The sequence below is a fragment of the Spea bombifrons genome, chromosome 13 (genome assembly GCF_027358695.1).
Source record: "Spea bombifrons isolate aSpeBom1 chromosome 13, aSpeBom1.2.pri, whole genome shotgun sequence".
Taxonomy (NCBI): Eukaryota; Metazoa; Chordata; class Amphibia; order Anura; family Pelobatidae; genus Spea; species Spea bombifrons.
In genome coordinates this window covers 14109264-14130319 of record NC_071099.1, presented here as the reverse complement: position 1 = coordinate 14130319, position 21056 = coordinate 14109264, and the positions used below count along the sequence as shown (strand labels likewise).

At 39.9% G+C, this 21056-nt stretch overlaps 1 protein-coding gene across 2 annotated transcripts; it reads right to left on the bottom strand.

Annotated features, from left to right (window-relative positions):
* Positions 1 to 933: 933 nt before the first annotated feature.
* On the bottom strand, positions 934 to 20719 carry LOC128472125 (adenosine deaminase). Of its 2 annotated transcripts, XM_053454198.1 has the most exons (11): positions 20452 to 20716; positions 9547 to 9608; positions 8737 to 8859; positions 8291 to 8434; positions 7931 to 8046; positions 4476 to 4600; positions 3279 to 3350; positions 2760 to 2861; positions 2175 to 2242; positions 1891 to 2020; positions 934 to 1429 (listed from the first exon to the last, which is right to left on the bottom strand). In XM_053454198.1, exons 1-11 carry the CDS (start codon positions 20485 to 20487, stop codon positions 1325 to 1327), a joined length of 1083 nt encoding a protein of 360 aa, XP_053310173.1. In that variant the 5' UTR covers positions 20488 to 20716; the 3' UTR covers positions 934 to 1324. The 2 variants fall into 2 exon arrangements, with proteins under 2 accessions (XP_053310173.1, XP_053310174.1); XM_053454199.1 differs by lacking the exon at positions 8737 to 8859 and having other exon boundaries at positions 20452 to 20719.
* Between the last annotated feature and the right edge of the window lie 337 nt (positions 20720 to 21056).

The following is a 21056-nucleotide window of genomic DNA, read 5'->3' as shown; positions in this document are numbered from 1 at the left end:
TTGTAGTGGAAAGCGGGAGACTAAAATAATAAGCTTTTAATCAAATTTGAGCTATCATTTACAACACCTTTGATTATTTGAATTTTATTATTATTTGAATTATTTGTATTTGAAGATCTGCTATGGAAGTCCAAAGCGTTTTACAGCTGGCCCCATTCATAACAAATTGGTAAAATGAAATCTATTGATGCAATTTATGGAATTATCTCATACTAGTTGAGTGGCCTTTGTACCTAGATGTATTAGTCTGTAAAGCATGATGGTATATAATGACACCAACCAAGAGAATTTGTAAGCTGGACTTTCATGTTATTTGTTAAATTTTAAAAATTAGCTCACAAATTCTAACATGAATTTGATATTTGGCTTCTGTTTAGTAATGATAATGCTTGAGGGTTCTGAAGACCACGTACAAAATATTCTCCTTGGAAACCTAGTAATCCTGGTATTTTTACTGTATCCATTCATAATAATATTCAAAATTCTCACCAACTCTGTCTTCACCTGGTTTTCAGTTATGTTTAGCAGCTCATTTAGACATCCGCTACCCAAACAGCCCATATGGGGAAAATTATAAAACGCCACGGAGCCTCGTCCAATCAAAATTGACATCATCAGGAAAAATGGGACTCTTGGGTTCCATGTTTCTGATAGATCAATAAGAAAAATGATCTTTATTTGAGTTTGGCCCATTTGTGTCAACTCATGCAAACCAGTATTTGTTCCATTTGGGTTGGCCACTTGCTGTTATGACCTGTATGACCTTCTTTCATATTGGGATTCAGGAACTGTTTGAATGTTTTATGTTAAGGTTTGGAAGGGCTTCTAAAAGGTAAGGTAACAGTTTAACTCCCTGTTCACAATGGAGCTAAAGTCGATGCCCCCCCCCCACTATTCTATTGATCGCAAATTATTTTAGAGCTGTACATCATCTGAATGTTCTACACATGTCAGGGAGCTGAGTTTTATTATGGACTAATCTTAATTTATTGTTCGTTGGCTTGAGGCTCTTTATTAAAACCTTTCTAACTGCTGTATTACTCAACCAAAGCCACAAACGCGCAAAAAAAACACAGCTCAGTACGTTGTTAACCTTATGAGACCCAAGGCCATGATGAGGATGCACTGAACATGAACTGGTGGAGGCACTTGGACCCCTTTCAGTACCAGCCTGAACTATACTTGATTTAAGTAAAAAGTGTAAAAATGAAGATATCCATCCTGATGACATATTGAATGGGCAGTAAATAAACATAGGAAGAGTGCGTGTGTTTGTCTAAAGGCTGGAGGATCTTGGGTTTTGACGAAGGTGGAAAGGTCATGTTCACAGTCCGGTTGACACCAGCATTCCGTAAGCTTCGTACAACTGATAGAGTAATTCCTTCTTCTCGTTCTCCGGTAGAAAGCTGGCTTTTGCGGCATTAATATTCTAGCGGAAGCAAAAGAGTAGGGGCGTGTTATTCGATGCGTAAAAATCTGTTTGTGTGATTCGATTAATAAGCATCTGCTCCATTGCGAAAAAAAACATTGACCCCGGGTTTACTACGTTAGAACAGGGTTTGGACACAAATCCATGCAAGATCGAACACTCATTGGAAGTAGTGTTAGTTTCTTTATTCACAACGGAGAATATGCTTATTTACTAAGCAAGAAATTGACACATTTTAGAATGTGTAGGAAATACTGGACTGTACAACTTTAGAGCAGGGTTTGGACACGTATCCATGCAAGCATACGCTCCCTTCGGAAGTAATGTCTTACTAGTGCGAAGTATCACAGAGCGGTTTCTCTGGGATTTCGTAAAACATACTTTTACACTTGTAAATATGCTTTGAGTACTAGGCCATCCATCACAGTCCACATCCCATAATACGGAGTGCAGGAACCTACCACTCTCTTGAACTCTTCCTCGGTGAACTTCATGTGCTGGACTGCAATGGAATAATCAAGATCCAAGGTAGACCTGAAAATTAGAGGGTCGTCTGTGTTTAAGGAGTAGTTTGCTTTATCTTCCATGAATCTGCAAGAAAAAGAACAAAACATTAAAATAGAACTTCAGATATTAAGCAGCATAATCAGAATGCCAGCCAACACATCCATCCACAGGAGACAGACTAGGAAGTCCTTGTGCCGATCTGACATGTCTTTCCAAAAGGTTTAATATAAATACTTACTGTCTTACTGGGTGTCTTGTGAAATCTGGATTGCAAGCACCAGTTAGGTAGCTGGACCAAGGACATGTCTGAAAAAAGGACATTATATTCATTCGAATTATCCATGAGGGTCCCTTTACCCCAGCGAGATGGGGGGTTTGCCTCAACCAGGGACTGAATGGGGGAATATGGGATAGGAAATTGTGTCTGCCATCTTTGGTTTGAATGACGTTATGTTGAGGGCATAGAGGTCACTCATGCGTTCTCAACAATGGCAGGGCTTTGGGGTTACCCTATGGAGAAGCACAGAGCCCACCCATGCATCTCACTGTCCCCTCATGCCCTGACCTATGAGATGCAGGACATTAAATGGGCATAAAAAAAGTCTATATAAAAATTAACCCCTCCAACTTCTAGGGACATAAGGTGGAGGGGAATCTTTGCACCCTATAAGTGCCAGGTCAGTGAAAATCTTAAAAAGTTCCGTGCAGAAACGACCCTCAAGTGCTCATCTTTAGGCCAGAAGAAGAGATGGAGATAAAACAGTCATGGGTGGTCTTTCCTCTTCTAACTATGTGTCATTTGCATTGATTTAAACTATAATACCTCAAAGTGCATGTTCTTGTCCAGCAGCTCTCTGTAGAGGACTGGATCCTCGATAATGTGGTATCCGTGCCCGATGCGTTCCGCCTTCAGCACCTCAATGGCCTAGAGAAAGCAGTGAGGATTACTAAACATGTTGCTATACGCCTTCAACATGCCCCGTAAACATAAATACCGTTCTCGCTACCTCCCTTCTTGTAACTGCCAAATACATTTACAAATACAAACACATTTAGTTGAGAAACATGTCTGAACAAAGACCCAGTTAGATAACTCACTTATGTAATCACCGTGGCCTCCACCTTAAAGTTGACCTAGAGCCGTAAATCAGAAAAAGCTTAAAAAACTTACAAACAGAATAGGTTTTTTTTAACAATATTTTTACATTTCTGCCTTTTAAACTTATATGGTATAGCAGCCATATGGTCCTGTCCTGGTCTTAGGTTCTTGGGGGTGCAAAGTAAGGACTTTCGCATAGATCTCTTACGTTACTAACGCTGGTAGGACCATTGCCCTTCTCACCTCCTTAATAATTCGTGGCGGTCCTACTTCCCCGGCGTGGACTGTCCGATGGACGCCAGACTTCACTGCCTCCTATATTAGAGAGAGAGAGAAAAGTAAAATAAGCTGAGAGTGAAAGGAGTTATGGTATAGCAACAGCTAGCCCAACCCAACTTTACAACCTTCAGAACTGTAAAAGGTGTCAACTACTTGACTTGGCTGTAAATATCTAACGAAAACACCTTGGCCCACATTTTCAGATAAACGCGGAATTTACAGCCTTCCCATAAAGTGAGAATCCAAAAACATGCCGGGGAGGGGGTTCTTACCACAATGGGAGCCATTGGACTCGTTACTTTTTGGTTAATTAAGTACAGAGTTAGATTCCAGCATTATCGTTTCACAAACCCAGCAAGAATTTATATTATATGTTTTTTTTTCCCTCTCTGTTATCCTTAGATTATGGTTTGCCTTCGCCCTTATTTAGATATAGGCAATCGTAGGCAGTACGGACGCTAAAGGCTGGCTGAGTGTTTCTGTAGTGGTAGTCCAATATCATTTCAAATAAGACTAATAATAATAATTTATTACAGTAACGAAGACTTAATAATAGTCTTATTTACCGTAATACATTAGTCTTTTTAATCTTATTATTATTAGTTTTACTATTATTAGTCTTAATATTAAATTATTATCGTAAAAACATAGCTAGTTAACCCCTTAATGACAAAGCCCGTACATGTATGTTTTCAATGGGTTTAGGGACCGCCCATTGTCCTTAAGGGGTTAAGTTATATGTAAAAAATGATCTTGAAAAATTGTAACTAGCCAATGGGTCTGTAGGTGGTGCCACATCATAAAAGTTAAGGAGAATCATTAAAATGGAACACCTAACGTTCTTAAGGTAATATAGGATATTTTAACACAAAGCCAAGCTCTATAATTAACTATATTACAAAAAAATACCCCTGGGTATCCATATTAGTGTTTTAATAAGTTAATTTCACAAAAAAAAAACTTCTTTCTTAATTCAATGATTGCGTTGTCTGGAGGTCTTCAGCCAACAAAACACTAAGTATCCTAGTTCATTGTCTATGGTTGTTGGGTCTAAGAGCTGCAGACGGTCGAAAAATCGTAATATTTGGGAAAAGCGACCCATGAGTTTTAGACGAAACCTTAATTTTATTAGTCCATTAGAACCGCGTGTATTTGACACACCTCGTAAGCCTTTCTGTGCCCGGGGTATGCCTCGCAGTCCAGCGACTCGTCTCCGGCAAGGTCAATGGCAACAACCGTGTTATTTTTGTATTTCTTACAAAGCTCCACCACCTCGGCCGACCAATCTGCAAAGCACGAGATTCATTGTCACTATTCAGTGGACAGGAACACAATGTTTCGTAGATTAGGTGGATAGTGCATGTCGGTGAATAAATAATTCCAACTTATTTCTACCCCGATGGAAATAAACAACCCTGGACCTTTTCTTCCTCAATGATGGGTTCAATGTTAAATTCCCCGTTGACGTCCAACAGTAAATAGATTAAACTGGAGATGTTTTCTGCACAAACAACTTTCAAGATAACTTTTTTTTAAATAACATATATGAAGTTTTTTGACTATATATATATATATATATATATATATATATATATATATATATATATATATATATATAACCATATAATGTATCGCAGCGAGGGTCTGCTCTATTGGGTATTCTATAATTCATATGTATTATGGAGGGTCAGCTCCCTTTTTAGTTAATCAGCCCCTTCCCGGTGATCCCACCACACATGCCTAGCTTCAATAAAGCATGTTCTGTTACCTAATATTCTTTTATTTTGACTTTTATTTATTTATTTTACTTTTTTTCTACTAATATTACTAAGTTAGGTTACAAATATAGACAACCAAAATGAATGCAAAAATGTCTAAAAATATAGTTTCTTCATCATCCAAAGAATGTTTTTTTCAAAAATACAATTAAACCTAAAATCAAAATAATTATTTAAAAAATATTATGGCTTGAGCAGAACCTAGCAGTTAACCCCTTCCTAGCTATCTGCCCTGGAGTTACTATTGTAATTAGGTTAGTGAGCAGTGCTGGTAGTCCAGGAGAAGCCAGGGCCACCAAACCTATAAAACCGTCTCCTAAAATGCTATATCAGCAGAAGTGAAATGCGTTAATTGCTCTGATTCATTGTAAACAAATGGCTAATTACGGCTACTTAGAGGTGATTAGAGGTGTGCCGAAAGTAGAGGCTTTACCAAGACTTTTTGATGTAACTTTGTGACCTTATGATATGACTTTGTGAAGTATCTTATTTACACAATATTATTTATAAAGCAGCTGTTTCTATACACATTACCGGGGCTTTTAGGGCCCTAGAACCCTGCGATACCCTCATACCCAGCAAACATACCGAGCTCTTAGAAAAGAGGAGCATCAGGGGAGGAAAGAGGGCGCAGGGGAGGAAAGATGGACACTTGGTGGGTATATCTCAATATACTTGTTTAACTTCTTAAATGCAAATGTTTCAATGATCACACATTTTAAGGAGAGGCAAATATATTTATATTTAGTTCAGCTTGAATTCTATCCTCATTTTATCATCTTGTTCCAACTTGTCTGCCAGGCATACTACGGCATGTATATTAATCATTTCTAAAGGCAGATTTTTTAACAAGGAATTATATACTTTAGATAAACATCAATCTATAAAATAAATGACCTTATTTTGGTTTGATTATATTTTCGAGGAGAATGCTTTTGTAGAGTTTTTCGCCTGATCTACACACAACCTTTTTGAAGGCCTCAAGTTCCTATCAGTCAGCATGACTTCAAAGTCAAAAAGAGGAGCTGTGTCGACTTTGAAAATCAAGTTGGTGTTCTGAGAACAGATTTAACCCCCAACGTGTTTTTCTTTTACTAACAAAGTAGACAGAGTCAAATTTGTTTGCAAGGGAAGGTTTGGAATTAGCTTCAAGCCACGCTTTACCGGATGTAAAGATGACTAAGGTGTGTCCGCACCCTTAGGCTCTCATCGCTTCACGTTCTAAAACGTGACCTACAGTGTTAAAAGTGGTGTCGATCGGAATGGAACTTCACTTAGGTAATCTTTGCCTAATTTAGCGTAACAAAACATGAAAACATTGTGACAGCAAACATCAATAGCGTAATAGAATTACACTATTATCATTGCAAAACTACACCTTAGGCAGTGGTGTATTCTGGCCTTGGGTGGCAGGTCCAGGTTGATGGCAGGCTCTCTGCCCCATAACCATACCTGGGAACTCTCCGGGTTTGACCGGGTCAACACCTGAATCCTCTAGGTCGTGGGAGCGGGGTCTTAATATGCCCCACTCCCCACTCATTTCCCCTTTAAATGGGGGGTGTTTCCCGTGATGCCGGCCAGAATGTCCTTAGAAGGTGAAACATCAGAATATGAGATCATATTCCGGCGCTCAGCAGAAAGAGTGATGGAGCGGCTGGTGGCTCTGCCCTGGGTTAGTCCTACGTCAGGTTAATTCAGCGCTGACCTAAGGTTGGTTTATCAAGACATTCTGTGGCACAATAAACACAATACCTATAAGAAACCAGTGAATATAAGAATTGTTTCTACAAAAGAGTGGTGTATTAATACTGTGTACTTCTTGAGTATTTTGCTGATCAGCTGAAAAGACCTGTTATGGTCGTTTTAATTACTTGGGCTACAAGAAGAATTATGTGGCTTCACTGGAAGCGGAGACTGGACCATAAACAGACACCTAGTTGATCACTCAAAGAATAAAAAATAAACGCTGAATAGCAGGACATCTGTAAATTCTGTAGAACTAATGTAACCTTAAAGGTGACCTATCAGTTTAATACTAAAGTATAAAAAGATGGTCATTTCACAAGTTTTTGTATGGCGTTATTTATCCAACAGAAATCAGTAATGGATTATCTTTGTAGATTCCGAGATTTATAGATAATTGCTAACGGCAGCCACCCACTGGGAGGATCGACAATGCGGTTGCGTCTGTCTGCCAAAGTCAACAAAACATCTGAGCCAACGTAATATCGCTCCAGGCAAAGCCAGCCGCGAATTAAGAAATTGACACTATTTGCGATAAGGCCAACAAAGAGTGTTGTGAGGACACACGTGGTACCGAATTATTGTGTTCCGTATCAATAAAAGTGCATTAAAGGGACCGTCATTCCCTATTTTTAGTGATCGGTAAGTGGTGGCTCCTGGTAGCCAGAGCCTGGATGTTCCCTACCTATGATGGTATTTAATATTGGTATACAAATAACTTTTTTTTAATATTTCATTAAAATAAAATCATTTTTTTTTTTTTTTTTAAAAGCTATTTATATGATTGTGGTATTTGGTAGTGGAACTGAGCACACACCTTGATTTGTTTCATTGGTTTGCTGGTTTGGAGATCCCTAGATAATCAATCAGTGGACTAAAGACATTTTGTTGGGGCGTAATAGATTTTCCAAAAATATGTCTAAAGTTTCAGCTAAAAGATCAAAATCAGGTATATATACATATACAAACAATATATTTATACTATCCAAAGGACATAAGAAGCATGGTCGGTGGAACATGGTCCATGGTTATTGGTATTATCCCTGGTTAGATAGAAGAGTTAATAAAGCGGTACGGGGGGCTTGAATACGTTACTTGGCATGTGACGCATGCAGCATAGAATAGACCTGGCTTTGATGTTAAACGCTTTCTCTCCTTCCCGTAATCCCTGATTAACGAGGTTAACCACTTCGTCGGGCGTCACGTCACCCCTGTTGAAAAAAAAGAATACAAAACTTTAGTTTCAAAGAAGTAATAATCAACAAGAACACGGCGGACAAGCAATACTGGCTTCTGATGGTAGTATGAAATTTGTTCCATGGAGGAACCAGTTCAGTCCATCACAGTGGCCGATGGAGTGGATTAAACTAGGTAGATGTTGTCTATAAACAATGTTACTTAACAAAGTTTGTTAAAATATTAAGTATATTGAATATATTATCGGACGTGACTTACTCTTTCTGGCCCCAGGGGATGGGATCCACTTTGGAGTTGGCCAGAAAATGAGGACTATATCTGACCTCAACGTAAATCACTCCTTCTTTGGATTTCATTTCGACAAATTCGTAGGCAATTCTTTTTATCGCTTCTCTGTCACCCCTGGAAAAAAAACAAAAACAGTGATACGCCTTCGTTAATGAAATAGCTTTATCTGCCACCGACTCGTTGGGTGGTGCTGAGGCTTCCAATGAGGTGTCGAACCATAAACATATATAAGACTGAGTCATTATACATTATAAGACATGGATGCCCTTCTTGATGCAGTTGCCTACATCAACAACCTAAAAATATATCTGAAAAAAAGCACAAGAAATTAGAAATAAATTCAAAGTTCTATTTTTGGAGACCAACCACGTCAACGGTAATCCTGGTATCTGAAGGAAAGTAAATCCATCACTTACGCAATAGCAGGCATGTAAATATTAAATTTGGCGAGGAATTCTGTGAGGCTGAGGGGTTCTTGGTACGAAACATGTTGCAAAAGGTCCTCGAGAGTGTCTGCTGGGAGCTTAATCTCTCTCTTCCTGGGAAAATAAAGAAAAATAGAGAGCTCTGTTTTGGACAAAATAATAATCACGAGCAGATCACGCAAATCAAAACAAAAAATAAACCATGTCTAATAATAAACTGCTCGCTGTATGCAAACAAGTACAACGTTTACTGCTCCTTATGAAATCGAAAAGCGAGGGGTGTTCTGGTGCCCATCTATGCCACATACGAAGAACTTGAATGTATAGAATCAGAAGCACCATGGACCCTTCAGCTGGTTCTTTTTGGATTTGCCTAGGAGGCTCTTAGTGGTCATGACCAAGACAACAGGGTTTCTTGTCACCTCACCATCACAGGTTCTCATCTCAGAACCCCCTTCTTGCCCCTTTCTGTCGCGTTTCATTGTCGTTAAAAGAAAATAAAGGGTGACCGGATGAAAGCCTCCTTGGTGGTACCCATGTGTTACTTGTGTTTGCAGTTTTTGGTTGGCGTGGGAAATGCTATGGAGCCACTCAGCTTTGGGGAATCCTGGTGATTGAGAGGAATCCTAATGATCCTGAGGAAATTCTAGGGTTCCGGATGTGCCTTGGAGACCCAGAATACTGAGGAGCTGGAGGAGGGGAGGAGGGGTGCAGAAGCTATAAGAGAACCTTCATAACTGTCAAGGTGACAACAAGTAATTGAAAAAGACCTTGAAACACCAACTGCAATTTTGTGCTTACTTGGCAAAATATAAAATGGTTTCAGGCTTGATGCTTCCATCTAAATGCACATGAAGTTCAACCTACAAGAAAACAAAAACAAAGATATTTTTTAAAAAGCAATATTTTTGGTTTAATGCGCTTCTCATGTTTTGGTAAATTTGGTTAATTCTGGACAACTTTTCACAAAAAAACGATTTGTTTACATTTTGATTGCATCGCTACTCTAAAATCATGCATCATAAATCATAATTACTATGTAATAACCGTACATTAATTATGCAGTAACATCACTACTTCACACACATTACAATATACGGTAATTATGACATCGCTACTGTTTGGTTATTTTAGTGTAGTAATGAGGAGGGCAAGCGGGAACGTTCTCCACCAGGGATCCAGTATGAAAAGAGGTAAATCCCTCAACGGCATGTCCTTAGAACGACGTTCTAGAGGCCCTGAGGCGTCCATCAAGTTTAACTGTCTTTGGTCCCAAGGGTTGAGCAAATAATACATGAACCACAGCCACCCCTATCGGGGAGATAGTTACATTATTAGTCGTTGCCACAACGTTCTACCACCAAGCCAACAGCTGACACTTAAACATAAATCTACACAAAATAACCCAAATACTTTGAATGAAAAAGGAGACTTCCCTGGACCCCACGCACCCTCAAAAACCTTTATAAACAGATTACTGCCGGTACTACAGCCTATTTTTGACGGTTTTAGAAAGATTCGATTAGTCTACTTCTGACATCACTAGTTGATGATCACGTGGTAATACGTTTTGTTTTGACATCATACTTGCACCAATAACCTGTTACTTCATGCGTCAGTAGGTTACGATGTGGTGCAAGCTGCTTTAAGGAGATATGCTCCACAACGTCTTGAAAGCACTATCTCAGGCCACAGCATGGATGGAAAGACATTCCAGCTTCATGTCCTAAGTCGTCGATATTCAGGCCACCCTTAAAAAGCCATTCAGTCTTATGATTAGCAAGGATCCTTGGTATAATCAACTGTCTATCGTGATACGTTGTGGTCTAAGAGACATCATTGACCTCTAGAAGCTCTACCACTAAAACTGAGCCACAAAATAAGATTTTGTTGTAGTTTGTTTAGTAGAGAAGAAGCAGACGGACCACAAGACTAATTAAGAAGAACAACATAATACTATTTTATTGTTATTGTGCGTTTGAGTAACGTCAGGCACTTTAACACAGCAGAAGGGGTTAAAGACACGTTCTGTTTTACTTAGAAAGGTGTGGAGAGTGAGAATCCAGAACTATTTTTTAAATCGGTATTTTCCACGTTGCTGTGGGTAAGACGAGTGCGTGTGACCTTACTGATAAAGGTAACGGTAGTGTGTCACTGGATCAGAGTTGCTGGATCACAAAGATAAGGCTGACTTCTTCCGAGGCACTCAACATATTTTGTTTATTGAAGGTTCTGTTCCGCCTACTCTGCTGAATTTAACAGTTTTATAATTACACATAAACATGATTGGTTGTTCTTTCCGATACACCAACTGTTCCCAACAAACGTGGCCATAGCTATGAGCAACAGAAAATGTTTATTTTAAAAGGTTTATTTGATAAACTTGCTGGAGAGCACAAGCAATCTATTGTGTAAGTGGAACATCATATATATATATGAGAAATACAGTTTACAGGTTGCACAAATCAGAAATGGAAGAGCCATCTCAAGAAGAACGACCCTGAGATGGAACTCAACATGAAAATTTGAGACCCAGGTAGGTGGACAACCACACAACAACTACCACGAGTCAAGATACAAGCAGCCAACAAATAGTAAGGAGATAGTGGTGTACCTTGACTGATGCTAGTTTCATTATTCTCCTTTGTGATACTTTTGAATTTCTGTGCTAAAAGAAATAAACTATTTATGATAACCCGTATAGACTGATATAATAATCGCTATCTGCAAATTGTCTCTAAAACCAGAAAATTATAGCTATAACATTTATTGCTAGGGAGAACCCCCTATAAAACGGTTCAGTTTTGTTTGCTAATAATACCAATTAAGAATTCTGTTTTTTTCACTAAAACTGAAAGCATTCTGACTTGGAATTCAGATTTATCAAGGTTTTGCTTGTTTCTTGCGGTCTATATATATATAAATAAATGACAATTGATAACAGGCATCACATCCCAGCAGAATTAAAACATTTCATTGTTTATTCACCATACGGCCAGCAATGTCCAAGGGCAAAGCATCTTGTGTACTATTAGAACAACTTGTTCTCTTCTGGGACTAATCATCTCACCAGATGTAATTCTGTTTCTGCACTGGGAGCATAAAAAACATCCTATTCCATTTAGTGAACTTTGGATGACTTACAAATTGATGCTTGTTAGACAGGATGTGTACTTAGTGCATGTATCTAATTTAGAACCAGAATAATAGTGTTTGACAGTCACCTGGTAGAAACAAAGTGTGGAAGTGTACCTATTTTAAGTTGTCATTAAAAAAAAGGGTAAGCTGAGAATATGAGCTCTTCTTTCTTTAAACGCATATAGGATGCCATCTGATTTTGTTGTTTTAGCCATTAGGTTGCGGCTGATACTTGGTGGCCTTGGCGGTAAAATCTCTGCCTATTGTCGGTGATTGACATCATCCACTGCTCCTGGTTGATGTTCTTCAATCCTTCCCAAGTCATGTAGCTCTCCTTGACCAAATTGTCCACGTTGACCTTCTTTCTAAACCTCAGCATCATGATGTTTACATCTACTTCATGTTAAAATTCTGTTTCTTAGATGTATTTACTGTATACCTGTGTTACTAAGAGCTTATATCGCAGGAATCACAGGTTTCCTTGAGTAGCTTTGATACTACCTTAATTTTCATTGATACACGCTTTCTTCATACATGCAAATCCATAAACTTTGGAATAAGTTTGGTTCCCACTGTCATTTTATGGTTGCTATATAAATTATTCATGGAGCCTCACATTTTAAGTAAGTCCCATGTTTCCCATGAACTCTGTTTCATCATTTCCAATATTGCCTCTAAACCCTGAGAAGATATCTCCTCCTGTTCCTTCCATTATCCAGCAGATGTTAACTACGTGATCTTGGATTCTACTCTGTGTCCTGAATCCAACAGAAGGTTCCATAATCTCCTTCACAAACATTCAGATTTCTAATATTAGTTTAAAAATCACATGTTCCAGGATTCTCTACTGCTTTCCAAGCAGGGCTCAGATTAAATCAATTTGCAAGAAATAACCCAAAAGCCTTCTTAAGGGCCCCCCATTGCCTTTTTGCAATGTTACACTGTAGACTAGTAAAATCATGACTTTTGAGTCTTAAAAATATGGGGTTCATCCAATAAAAATTTACATGTTGACAAGATGGGGGTACTTGATGTCTTTCCCTCCAGGAATTTCTGCCCCTACCAATTCTGGGACCTTTCCACCCCTCTTCCGCTGATGTTATGGCTGCTTCACGGCACGGCCTGGTGAGATTGTTCAATACAATATATAACGGTGCAGCAGAGTAACTAACCCGAAGTGTATCAAAAGTATGGTATATTTCAAATCGGAATTCCAAAAATGGTGAACATAGCTATAAATCACTAGTGATTTTTAGGCGTGGAGAGGGGACTGTGCTGGTGGTAGATTACACTCTATACTATCAGTCCCTTGAAACCTCTCGGTACCATCAGAAAAGCGCAATAAATCACAAAGTTTAAAGGTTATTCAGCAGAGGCTCCTGAAGAATTTCGTGGAAAACCCAGGAACAGCTGAACACAAAGTACTCCCTCCTTCGTCATAAATCCTTGGCTCTTTAGTGCTGAGAACATTATGATAAGCGGCGTCTATAGGTTCATAGCTAATCATTAATATTAGCTGTAAAAATCTCACTATATTTGCCTCACCAGCATTTTCAGCCCCGAAACCAGCTGATAACGTGTGCCACTTTCTATTAAAAAGTTCCCGTAAGAATGCTGAATTGGAAAAAAAGAGACAGAATGATTAACTATCAGTTATGGCCTTTGCGTTTTCCAATGGATAGTTGATAACATGAACAGCCTCGCAAAAATTTATATTGGTTCTCTGTCACCCTCCAATAATCTACTTCTAAACGTTTTAACCATTAAATGGAAGCTCAAGGCGACGATAGAATATGTGAGGCAGGGCAAACATCCCCGAAAAAGTAAGTGATATGTGATGGCGGACATTTTCTCGATGGTTCAACTGACCTTGACTTAAGGTGTCATAGGACCGTAGTGAGTTGAGTTTGCGAGTTGAGGTAGTTGGGTCTTGGTTATATTTAGTTAGTACATGCGGTAATAAATATCTGGGTCATATCCTAGAATTATCACATGTTGAAAGTACCTTCTCTTGAATGGAGACCAAAGTGGACCAAGACCAAAGTGGACCAACACCAAGTGTGGCCGGCAACTCCAAAGCTCCAGAAACAATTTGATCTGTAAGGATACATTGATCCTCGTGTCATTTTTAGAACACCCCTCTCCTGTGATCTCTTGCCAGCTGATCAGCGTTAAGGAAAGTAGAACTTTTCCCCCGGGATAATCATAGTTACGGTAAATAAAATCTCGCCCTCTTGACGCTGAAGTCTCTCTAACATGGAGATACGTTGTTCGGGTCAATGCATTCCTGGTTTCGTTTGTGCATTTTATTAAAAACTTGGAGACTTTCCATGAATTTGCAAAGTTACACCAGGTAAGCGATATGCTTGACCTATGAGGGATTCTTAAATGTCTTGATGAGCACAAGATAGTTAACCATAAGCGTTTAGCCCAGGGCAAGAATCTTTTAAATGACCTGGTGGGGTCTTATAGGATATTCACCAAAATAGCCATAGAGCTCACATTCTCCCCTCTCATACAGGAACACGTGCCGGTAAATTTCTTTTGTTCAAATATTTTTTTTTTATTCATATTATTATGATTTAGGATTTATTTATATAGCACCATCATAGTCTGTGTCGCTGTACAATGGGTAAACCGGACGTAACAAGTAGTGCATCATATAGAAATTTGGACTTACAGAAAAAAAAGGTGAGGAATTATAAAGTTAATTGAATATTTGAGCTGTATTTTCATTCAAAAGTTTGGGGTCACTCAGAAATGTCCTTGTTTTTGAAAGAAAAGCACATTGTGTCCATTAAAATAAAATAAAATGGATGAGGAATCCAGCGCAGACAGGGTTAATGTTGTAAATGACTATTGTAGCCAGAAACTTCTGATTTTTAATGGAAATACAGAGGCCCTTTATCACTCCCATCACTCCTATCACTCCTGTGTTCCAATGGCCCTTTATCACTCCCATAACTCCTGGGTTCCAAGGGCACGTTGTGTTCGCTGATCCAAGTTTAAGTTTAAAAGGCTAATTGATGGTTAGAAAACCCTTTTTGCAAATTATGTTACAGCCAGAAATGTCCTTGTTTTCCAGGAAAAGGGCTTGTGAACGGTAGCGTATGTGCCAGGGATACGAAGATACATTGATTATGTTGACCTCTGACCTTAGCAAAAGAAAACTAATTGCTGACACCGGCAGCTGTGGTACACAAGGACAGAAAAAAAAGCGAAATAAAGCACTTTTGACTAAAACACATGGATTTCGCAAGGTCCCTTTGTGTATTTTCGCTATACTTTGCATATTTGAGTGCGCGTTAAATCCTTCTAGTGCCGCGTAAAGGTCAGGAGACGGACTTAGACCGGGAAAAGCTCTGTAGACCTACACATGGCTTTATCTGATAGTAAAACAAATTCATATAAAAGCTAAGCAAATACCGGCCGATGGGCTTTATGTTTATTCTACAGGATACGGATTTCAATAAATCAAAAACATCGTAACATTTTTAATGGCTGTGCTGTCTTTTTTTACATAATTATGTTCTGTGCCTTTTGTGTTTAGAAAACAATATTCCCCGTTTTGCGCCCGGCTTCCTCTTCCTCCTGATTGGCTGTTTGTTTTGTATATTTTGAATTTTTGTTATATTTTACTGGTGCAGTAAAAATGGAGGGAGGAATCTGAGGCTTTTTTACCTCAGGCGCTACCCTAACCCGTGAGCTCCAGCTGCCCCTCCACAGCCGCTGTCTTCACTGCCGAGCGCCGGGACGTGACCATACCTGGCCAGGCCAGCTACCCGGAGCCCTATCTTTTCGGCAGCCGAACCCGCTGCCGGCGGGGGGCTGCCCTGCTGACGGAGAGTTCCCAAGTATGGATTAGACTTAAAGGCACGCAGCTCCTTTTGAAGCAGTCTATGAAGGCTCGGGACAGCCTCCTTAGTGCAAGTGGGCCACTTTGGACAGCAGAGTCACAGTGGGGGACATGATCGCCCAAGAGGAAATGCAGTTTTGCAGTGGATGGGACTGCTGCCTGAGGCCAAGGCCTAGTCAGCCTGGGTGGATTGGGAAGAGATATATTTGTTCTTTTTATGTGCCTAAAATGAATTCAACAATAATTCATATTTTGTATTATTATGTATGGTTTTCTGTATATGTACTTCTGTATTTTGGGGATATTGTTTCCTTTTTGAAGTGCTTGGCGGAGAAGGTAGGGAGACAATGAGAGAGAGTGAATGAGAGTGGGAGAGAGAGTGAATGAGAGTGGGAGAGAGCGTGAGAGAGTGAATGAGAGTGGGAGAGAGCGTGAATTAGAGTGGGAGAGAGCGTGAGAGAGTGAATGTGAGTGAATGAGAATGCGAGAGAGCACGAGAGAGAGTGAGAGTGAATAAGAGCGTGAGAGAGCATGAGAGTGGTAGAGAGCATGAGTAAGTGTGAGTCAGGGTAAGGAAAAATGACAATATGCAAACTAAAATTTGAAACTCTCTGCTTGCTTTTTGTTTGTTTCCTTGGGGTCTTTCCACATTTTTGGTTTTCAGTACGAATTGATGAAATTGGAAAATTTCATTAAAATTTCAATTCGTTCGAATCGGTAATCTACGTAATAAATAAAATGGTTTTTTTTTTGCTTTTTTTTACCAATAAGAAAAACTAGTAGAACTAGTATTTGTGAATTAAAGACATCCTTTTAAATATTTGAACAGCCGGCAGCCCTGTCATATAAACGAACACGCGTGCACCCGGCGCACAAAACTCGTCCTTGGACACGGAATTGTGAAATCAAACATGACCTGGTCGAAAAAGCCGGCTCGTGCACAGACACGTGCTCAGACATAACAAAAAGCGTATTGAAAAGGATTGGCTGGCGCATGTCAGCGCTCACAATATAATGACAGTGCTGTCATACGATGTACCTCCTTTCACCGGGGCAGACTTGATGGATCTACTACTTTTCTGGTGCCTGCATACACTGAAATAAAAAAAACCTAGAAGCACAGAATTTAATGGCAGATCAGACCCATTCGGTCCATCTAGTCAACACAGTCAACTAGACTAAATGATGCCGATTTAAAAGGCAAGTAGGTATATAGTAACCCCAAGGGATCAATAAGATGGCTATGAATATACTGACAGGGTGGTACATAAGCGGAACAGCCTCCCAGCAGAAGTGGTAGTGGGTAATACAGTGAGGGGATTTAAACATGCATGGGATAGACATACGGCTCCTGAATCTAAGACGAGACCAACGGCTAATTAGGGTTTGAGTTGGGGCCGAATGGGGCCGATCTGCCGGCAAATTCAATGCTTCTATGTTTTCCCCCTGAAAATGATTGAAAACAATATTCCGTCTCCAGGTTCTATTCATTCCTCTGCCGTCTCTTCCCAGAAAAATGAAACCCCATACGTGGGCTTTTTCAGTTTTGCTGACTACATGGGGGGGGGGGGGTCGTAGTTTGCACACGATGTGCAGTCAGCCGAAAGTCCCTGCGAGTTATGAGAAAACGTGAGAAAAACGTTCTGTTTCTACAACCACAAACAGCGCGCCATCACGTAACTCCCCAGGAAATGCGCTGACGCAAGAAAAGTCCCAATATTCACCAAAAATGAGCTCTGACATTTTCTAGCATTATTGGGAGTGGCATTATTGGCACTTTGTGCGCATGTGCGTGGGGTAGTCTCATTAGACCCACGAACACTCGAGGATCTCGTCGGGCACCGGCCCCCCGAGCTGCCTGCCGGTAAGTATATCACAAGTAATGAGACATGTTCTCCTGCACAGCCAAAGCATTTTAGGGATCCCCCGAAAATTTCAAGGGACCACTCAGCTATCCCATGCATTAAAAAGTATATATAAAAGCTATTTACTAAATATTCAATTATTTATATATATATATGGTATATGGATATATTTAGATATAGAAACCATAAAGAATATAAAAATGAATCTAATGCTTCCATAAAAATGTTTTTTTTTTTGTTTTAAGGATTTGCTCTTTCTATGGATTTTACTTAAATTAAACGTATTAAATCCAAAAATATTAAAGTAAATAAATAAATAATAAAAATTAGAAAAATAATAAAAATCCAAAAATAATTTTAAAAAAAATAAAAAAAATAATAAAAATCCAAAAATAAAAAATAGAGAAATATTTTGCAGAAATTCTAGGAATGTTTTGTGAAATTGATTTCCTTTTACCGGGTGACATCTAGGTTACAACCCAAATAATAACGCAGAAAAATGACAGCTAAGAAAACGCACCAGATGGGCCCCTGACCTTTAACAGGTGGGAACGCAGCGAACGGATCTTTCTTAACAAGATGTAGCGATTCAGCGACTAGTTACAAAGACCAGCCTTGTTCTCAGACGTCTCTTCCATGGAAAAGCCTATCTCTTCCAGGATATTCTACAACAATCCACCTGTGTTCAAGCAGAGTAGCAGATCTGATGTACCAAGTACACTTTGTGAGATTATGATTAAATTGTTGCGACAGGGGGATGCATCTTAGAAATGCGTGACGCCAAATATTCGGCTATGCGCCGTAAGACCAGTTATGTATGGGGCGGGAAAAAAAAAAACATTTGCTGGCGGTTCTGAGAAAATTGGAGCGGATGTAGGGAGTAGGCTTACGTGTCAGCCTCCCTCACAGCCCTTACTCTGCTGGGATAGGACCTTTAAATATTAGAGTAAGGGTTAATGTCCCGTAACCCTAAGCTGATGTCAAATTCCTCAATTTTCAATACTTGTTGGAGGCGTCCAAGAAAAGCTTCTCATGAATATCTATTGCTGTCTCTTTCTTGAAGCGCGAGAGTCTCGACTGCGTCCTTCGGGACCGATCCGAAATGTCCAGCCATGTCCAAATCGGACGAATCGGAGTCTCCATGCCATTGAGGTTTAGAAAGAACCGTGAATATTCTGATTGCTGTAACAAATCTTGTGTTGGGTTTGCCCCGAAACAAGGATTCTTGTCGTGAAGAACAGTGCTGAGTTCGTTGTTAGGGTCTCTCAGATATGGAAGAACATTACCTCCTAGGATGATAGACCTGGGAGGATCAGCTTCACCTTCTAGTCCCTGGTGGGTGGCAAGCTGGTGGAGAAGCAGTTGAAGGACATTCTTGTCTTCCATCAACCCCAATCACGGGGTGGTTTTAACCTCACAAGGTGTCACAGGACCTCAGCGAGAATGTGTCATGCTCGACATCTATTTCTGCAGCCCTACTAATAGATATGATTGGGCGTGCTGGGGTACGACGGGACCCCCCCAAAAGCCCGCTACTTCAAAGGAGATCAGGAGAAACAGAACTGCGTCGCGATCAGAGCACAAAATCGGGCAATTAAAAATTCATGTCCAGCGGAATATAATAGCGCCATATAAATAAATAATTCAATATCTCAGCCGCCCATCACTTTCCACTATTTCTCCTGTTTTACTAGAGTTTTTTTCGACGTGTTATTTTTTCCGCCTATATATAAACCATTTTAAATATATATATATATATATTTTTAATTAACACCCAAATACCCAAAGTTAGACTAAATTATATATAAACCTGTATTCGATATCGTTTTAAACAAGGTAGGTTCGCTGCCTCGCTATGCGAATCTCTATGGCTATCTTGAGAACTCTTCTGGCCACCGAAGGGTTAATTTTCTAAGTTTTACGGACAGACTTTATTATTGGCTTTTATGTATTTAATAACCTTATATTCTATTTTGAAAAGATTTAGACAAATTGAATTGTTGCGCCAAGACAGTTACAGTTACATCCGACGCCGTCCCTGCGGGGAGAGATTCCCCAAAAAACCCTCTTACGTTTAACTCTTTCAGTGCCGCCGAGCAACAACAAAAAGAGCCGCTTAAATCTCCTTGCCGTTACAGTACACGCATCCGTGTTATAATGCATCGATTCGTGTAGGGCCATCCTATTCCACAGCGTCGTACTGTGCCGCGTTAACCCTTTGTCTTCCGGAAGGCACGCACCACACCTTGCAGATAAATCTCTATCGGGCTCCGTTTATAAAAAAAAAAAATAATCTTAACCGGAAACCTTTCGCTATCAAAAACAAAGAGGAGTTCAAAATGTTGCCTCCACTCTCCAGTCTAGCCTTGAAACAGTTAACCCCTTCATGCCAAAGTCCGTACATGTACGGGCTCACAATGCATTGTCATTCAGGGGTTAAAAAGAGCGGCGAGATACAATGTTGCAAGGTGCGTTCTAAGCATCTATTGTGTGTCTGTAGCAGGCAATGAGCGTAAAGGGTCTCGGGTTTAACTGTTTCAGGAGCTCATTCTTTAAGGGATCCCCCCCCCCATATACATATATATCTCTATCTATCTATCTATAGATATATATATAGTTATATTTCAGATGTGCGCTAATTAACTACAGGAAAATGAACTCAGACACACTGCATGCACCAAAAGCCCATTGATTATTCTGGCTTAATCCCACCGCTATAGAATCTTTGTCCTATACACAAGCAATCCTGCAGCCCCCCTTCTACCCCTCCATCTGTGAATCCCCCCAACAAACCCTCCTTTATGAATGCGTATCAGTAGTAGAAAATACATAAAGTAAGGGCGGTACCTTTGGTTTGTTAAAAGGAGAAGTCTTGTTTTCCATGCTGAATATGTTGAGTTCCTTCTTCTGCTTTGCTGGCTGGCAGATTGTGTGAATACTACTCTAGCCTGCAGACTGTATTAAAGGCAAGCCTTAGTCCAGCCCCAGTTACTCCCCTCCTCTCATTCTATTTGTCAGGCATGACATGCTAAGATCAGCTCAGCCTTTAATAACCTTCCCTGGCCACGCTGACATGTAAAGAGATAATATCTATGGAGGAGTAATTAGGCTGCTGCTTTATCCCATCTTTAATTCTCGCACAAGGAAATGCATTGCAAAATGTTTTACTTTGCCGAGAGGGTGGTAGATAAGTGGAACAGCCTCCCAGCGGAAGTGGTAGAGGGTAATACAGCGAGGGGATTTAAACATGCGTGGGATAGGCATATGGCTCCTGACTCTAAGACAAGACCAACACTGCCTATGACATACTGCTTAAAGGGGCTTTCCTTCTTACCTAGGCAGTGGTCCGCAACCTGGGGGTCTGGGGGGGGGGGACTGGAAGTAGGTCTGCTAATGGTATTTTACATGAAGGTATGTACTAATAATCCACATAGCTATTGGCATCCTTTTTT

Coding starts and splice junctions, on each gene's coding strand:
- LOC128472125 (XM_053454198.1), bottom strand. CDS start 20,487: ATGGAAAACAAGACTTCTCCTTTTAACAAACCAAAG. Junction 8,047..8,290: donor ATCCCCTGGGGCCAGAAAGA/GTAAGTCACGTC, acceptor TTTTTTCAACAG/GGGTGACGTGACGCCCGACG. Junction 3,351..4,475: donor GGCACAGAAAGGCTTACGAG/GTGTGTCAAATA, acceptor TCTCTAATATAG/GAGGCAGTGAAGTCTGGCGT.